Source organism: Echiichthys vipera (genome assembly GCF_963691815.1).
Source record: "Echiichthys vipera genome assembly, chromosome: 13".
NCBI lineage: Eukaryota > Metazoa > Chordata > Actinopteri > Perciformes > Trachinidae > Echiichthys > Echiichthys vipera.
The window spans coordinates 28,296,581-28,302,580 of NC_139838.1; the positions used below are offsets into that span (position 1 = coordinate 28,296,581).

At 46.2% G+C, this 6,000-nt stretch overlaps 1 protein-coding gene across 1 annotated transcript in view; it reads right to left on the reverse strand.

Annotated features, from left to right (window-relative positions):
* The window catches only part of enpp2l (ectonucleotide pyrophosphatase/phosphodiesterase 2-like), a 39,209-nt gene that overhangs the window by 13,041 nt on the left and 20,168 nt on the right, over positions 1-6,000 (reverse strand). The window contains exons 21-24 of the mRNA XM_083926119.1: positions 5,665-5,806; positions 5,343-5,420; positions 2,568-2,700; positions 2,261-2,414 (exon numbers count right to left, since the gene is read on the reverse strand). Of these exons, the coding sequence (XP_083782245.1) occupies positions 2,261-2,414; positions 2,568-2,700; positions 5,343-5,420; positions 5,665-5,806 (507 nt within the window). The remainder of the gene's footprint in view (positions 1-2,260; positions 2,415-2,567; positions 2,701-5,342; positions 5,421-5,664; positions 5,807-6,000) is intronic.

Genomic DNA, 6,000 nt, shown 5'->3' on the forward strand with positions numbered 1-6,000 from the left:
CGTTGCGATTGTTGGAGGGTGTCGATTGTTTTCTCAGTTTGTCATTGAGGAGATTTAATAACTGCTAAAGACACACAACAAGTGCAAGGCCGGGAAGCGCTGTGACGCCAACAGACAACTTTCCATCTGCACTTTTTTGGACCAGAAGCACAACACCCTCAAAAAAAACCTCAATCTCCCCAAATTGTGCCCCTTTACAAGAACTCAAAGAAGAACAGTGGTAAGGTTTCTCTTGCCACTGGAAACGTATTGAACTCCTAAAAACCAGGTGAATCATTGAAACCATGACCTCAACTTATTATTTAGAATAATGACAACAACAAAAACTTTTTACTGCGGTTGCGTCACGATGAGTTTCCACAGTTTCGTCGGGAATATCCATCTGAGAAAGACCCACATTTCACCAGAGGTTAGAGTTTAAGACGTAGAGATCGGGGGTGGAGCGAGGACTCACATCCTCCATTACGAGAAAAGTCCTGCATCGGAAACCTCCTTTTGCCTGCACGTCGTGAGGAGGTCAAAAGTTAAAGCACTTAGTTTGATTTTCCTGTTGTAGTTGGTTGAGATGAAGCTCATTTTGAACTATTAACTTGTGATTATATTTATTATGGATTCATCTTTATTGCTGAATCCATTCTGGATTGTTGTGTTTCTAATAAATATGAACATTTTGAGAAATCTGAAGATGAAACATTGATGATGAATCATCCTCAAATGTCTCATTTTGTCCAATAAACAGTCCAAACCTCAGTTTACGTCATTTATGAAAAGGAAAAGCGTCACATCCACAGGTTTAATGAGCTGAGACCATGAAACATTCACAAGTCTCACTTAATAGTTGGAGGAGCGTATGGAAATCGATTGTGTTCATATTAATCATTCAGAGACCCCTTCATTCAAACCATCAATCAATTATCAAGAACTATCAGCCTCTTATCCGGGGGCCACATTAACCAGCTCTAACTGGGGGATCCTGAGGCGTTCCCAGGCCAGTGTGGAGATCTAATCTCTCCACCTGGTCCTGGGTCTTCCCCGAGGCCTCCTCCCAGCTGGACGTGCCTGGAACACCTCCCTAGGGAGGCGCCCAGCGTTCATCCTTACCAGATGATCCTGAACCACCTCAACTGGCTCCTTTCAACGCAAAGGAGCAGCGGCTCTACTCCGAGTTCCTCACGGGCGGCTGAACTTCTCCCCCTAGGCTAAAGTTTTTACTCTCTGTAAGAACCAGAGGAGAGTTGAGTCTAAATAAAGTACAAACTCAAATCACACAGCACTTTTGAATGATGAATGGGGAACGTCACATGCAGAGCGCCTCAGCTTTGTCATTTTTAACGCCTATGAGTCACTGTTGGCGAGAATGTACTACAACTGCTCAACTATGCAGATAAAATTGTGTTTGACGCATCAAGGAATCCAGCGTGACTCACTGCAGCTGAGGTCCAGTCATCAAAACTCATGTTACTGCTGCTTTAGACCAGTTTGGCAGCAAATTGCCGGTTAAATTCCTGTCCAAATGTTTGTGGGGGCGCTCAGTCACACTTTCCACATCAGTCATCGGCCGCTTGTACCCGCGACCTCGTTCTTTGGGTCCTGAATAAAGAGACTTGTAGCTGCTTAATTTGAGACGAGTGAAGTAAAAAATACACGGCTCTGAAAAGTAGTGGAGCGGAAGTAGGTGGAGGTACTTTAAACGTGCGTGTGTGAAAGTAATGACAGAGATCAAACCCTCTGGGTGTCCTCGGCTCCTCTCGTCTCATCTCTGGCTGCTGTGAAGTGAATCATGCAGCTGCAGCTCCCCCTGCTGAACCAACGGCAGATCTAGAACCTTTCCCCTTGTGTGGCATCTCCCACGTATTGTCTCTTCATCACCTGACACACCACCCGAGCGTTATTGATGCACAACAGGAACAAACCTCATTTATATGGAAGGAGACTAAAAACATGCGGTCCAGGGGGGAACTGCAGGAGTGGACGGCCCTCCTCCTCCCTGTGGTCTTCATCTGCCTCCTCCTGGTGCTCGCTCCCTGCCTCCGTCACCTCTCTCTGAATCTGCAGCCTCCTCTTCATCCCTTCTTCTCCTTCACTACGTTACATTCATTGCTAATGTAATTTTAAGTTAAAGTGGTGCGTTTAAGCTTCACCGGTGTGTAGAACGCCGCTCTACACGTTGGATGCAGGCCTGTAGATAAGTGTTTGAGGGGCAGGGGGCCTAAGAATGCAAAAGTGAGGGGCCCCTCGGTGCTGGACACTGTGAACTCACGTTGCACGCCTCGCTGTTGTCCGGTCTGTGCGGCAGCAGGAAGGAAAAGACCCTGAGCGCTCCGTCGCACTCCTCCACGGTCTGGTTCAGCTCCTGGCAGCTCGTCACCACCGCGTAGAAGTGGGTGGGGACGGGCGGGGCGTCGGCCGAGAACCTGGACAGTTTATTTGCACATTAATCAAAATTAAGTGTGTATCATCAGATCAATCCACAATATAATACATTTAATAAGACAAGCCTCTTATTAAACATTATAGGAAGTGTGTGAGGCGGGTACAGGTGCACCGGTGAAAGCTGGAGCTCTTACTCTTTGATCTTCTCCGTCGTGTCTCGGAGGCCGTCGTAGTTCAAGTCGAATATCGGTCCAGCAAGAACGTTGACCCCGTTGTTTTCCTCTGCGTAACGCCGCAGCAGCGTCCCCTGCAGGTAACTCCACACCCCTGCAGACAGACAGACACACAGACACACAGACACACAGACATACAGACACACAGACAGACAGACACACAGACAGACAGACAGATCAAAGTCTTATGAGTGCAAACGACATCAATAATAACAGATTTTCAGTTTAAATGCATTAATGTATCTTCTGCTTTCAACAGTGAATCGATGAGCTGATTGTTCTGTGAATAAATAATTCATAAATGAAAGGTTTTTACTCCCCAGCAGCAATAATTTGAGTTTATTATCCAGAAACTTCAGCGCCTCAGAGACAAAAATCTCACACTGAATAAAACAAATTACACAGTTTGATATTATTATTATTATTATTATAAGTTTGCAGGTTGTTCTTTAAATCATGTAACGCTTGTTTTAAAAAATCATCTAATCGGGTGAATATAAAAAATGCTCCCTTCCTAAAGAATTTAGTTATTTCTGCTTCATTTAATAACTTACCTTCAAAAGCTCTGCATTATAACTGTACACAAATATTAAAGCAATCAATTAAATGCAATAAAGAAGGCCGGGTCTGTTGTCGGCTCTAAGCTCGTCACCCTGGAGGAGGTGGTGGAGCACAGGATGCAAAACTGCTGGTGATCATGGACAATGTCTCTCATCCCCTCCACGAAACCCTGGACGAGCTTCAGAGCAGCTTCAGCCGCAGACTCATCCAACCTCGCTGCTTAAAGAACGGCACAGGAAACAGTTCCTACCTGCTGCCGTCAGACTCTACAACGCTTCACAGCAACGCTCAGGGAATAAACTCACACTACTCAAAGTGACTTATCACTGAAATGCACCTTTCTCTCTCTTGCACCTTAAAATATGCGTGTTTATCTGCGATACTGTACTTTTATTGTTGTTCATATTTTGTATTTTATATTGTATTTTATTTTTAGTACTTCTGATTGCTTTGTACCGCTGCTACGATGACCTCATTTCCCCTCTATCTATCTATCTATCTATCTATTTACTATAATGTATTGATTAATTCAACTAATTAATTCCTAAGTGTGTTTCTTATTTGAAAGGGGGAAAACATCTGCAGGAAGAGAAGCAGAAGGAGAAGGAGAGTGAAGAACAATCGGAGGAAATCCAGTTTTACTGCAGAAGTGAAACGTCCTTAAATGGACTTAAAATAAAAATGTTTCTAATCTTTATTAGACATCAGTTCGACGTGTTCCAGGTCCTTTAAGGGGGTTTGAACTCAGCTGTCAGCAGGAAGTGAAGCATGAAACGTTCAACGAATCTCCAGACGCACGCTCTGACGACTGCGATGAATTACGTGCATCTGCGTGAGACAGCGATTCACAGAGAGAGAGTGTGTTGGGCCCTGATAAGTCCTCTCTTTCTACAGGAACAATGGGTATCAGGCCGTCCTGGCTCAGACCTGACATCACCGGCTCTGTCTCTTTGTCTCATGTGACGCGAGCGCACGTCTCTGATGGACGGGACGAGAGACGGGGCGCGTTAATCTGCTCCTCACAGACGTCTAACGAGGCAGAAATCACTCTAAATACTCGAGAACAGCGGCTGCAGAGAATAAGACTTTCTCTTTGGAATTCAACCTTTTGTCTGTCCTTGAGGTTTTAGTCTCGTTCCGGAGACAGTGACGAGATTTACAGTTCGTCTCTTTGAAGGAAGCGGGATCAACATTAGGTTTAGCAGAACACATTTACTCGTACCTCCAGAACAAACATTAACGGTCTGCGTTGCAAACTTTACTCAAGGTGAACCCGTATCCCTCTGCTTTGTCAGTGGATTTACTGCTTTGGATTCACCCTCTGTACGTGTGTGTTATGTCAGTAAAGTCGCCTTTCCTCGAAGGCTGTTTATGCAACACTTAAATGACTTAATCTCTTTTTCTTGGCTTAATAAAACAAAGTATAATGTAACACTGAGAGACTAAAATGTAAACATGCTTCGTGTTTTCCAGCTTGTTTTCCTGAAGGTCGAGGACGAACGACTGACGGGCTCAAACTGTATCTGATATTTACATGAGTAACAGACATATTGTATAACAGGGGTGGGCAATTCCGCTCCTGGAGGGCCACTGTCCTGCATGTTTTAGGTTTCTCTCTACCCTAACACACCTGAGTCTAACGATGTTCGAACCTGTGACGAGCATCAGCTGCTTGATAACGAGCACATCATTAGACTCAGGTGTGTTGGAGCAGAGAGAAACCCAAAACATGCAGGACAGTGGCTCTCCAGGAGCGGAATTGCCCACCCCTGTTGTATGGTTTGGGGCGGCACGGTGGTGTGGTGGTTAGCACTGTCGCTTCACAGCAAGAGGGTTCCTGTTTCGAATCCCTTCTGTGTGGAGTTTGCATGTTGTCCCCGTGTCTGCGTGGGTTTTCTCCGGGTTCTCCGGTTTCCTCCCACAGTCCAAAGACGTGCAGGTGTTGGGTTCATTGATGACTCTAAATCACCCGTAGGTGTGAATGGTTGTCTGTCTCTGTTCGTCTCTATGTGTCCTGTGATAGACTGGCGTCCTGTCCAGGGTGGACCCCGCCTCACGCCCGATGTGAGCTGGGATCGGCTCCAGCCCCCCGTGACCCCGATAGGGACAAGAGGTTGACAATGGACGTATAGTTCGTCCCCCTGATCAGAAAAGTAAGTTTGTATTGAGACTCACTCTTGAAGGCCGGGTACATGGGGACGGTGTTGGTGATGAGCGACGCGTCGTATCTGGACTCCGTAGACGAGGCCAGCTCTGTCGACAGGATCACAACAAAACCAAAATCAAATACTGTCGTCACGGAAATATCACAGAGAGGCGCTGAGAGAAACAGCAGCAGTAGATCTGATCTGGTTCCAACATAGGAATCATATTTGTTTTCTCTGCATTACCAAAAAATCTTCCAATAAACATCAACAAATATATGTTTTTTTATCAGTCACTGGATAAATATGTTAGTCAGCTTTTTCCAGGTGTGATATTTGTGCTGCAGGTTCACCTGGAGGGAAGAGGAAGCCGTAGGTCAGGTGCTTGTTCTGGCTGTACGCGGTGCAGCTCTGACTGTGATCAGCCGACACGCGGGAGTCCACGCGGATACACTGAGCCCCGGGGGAGAGATCAGGAACGGGAGTCAAGTCCTCCTGCAGGAGAGAGACGGGAGAGAGACAGGAGAGTGAGACAGGAGAGAGAGACAGGAGAGAGACAGGAGTGAGACAGGAGTGAGACAGGAGAGAGAGACAGGAGAGACAGGAGAGAGACAGGAGTGAGACAGGAGAGAGAGGAGAGAGACAGGAGAGAGACAGGAGAGAGACGGGAGAGAGACAGGAGAGAGACA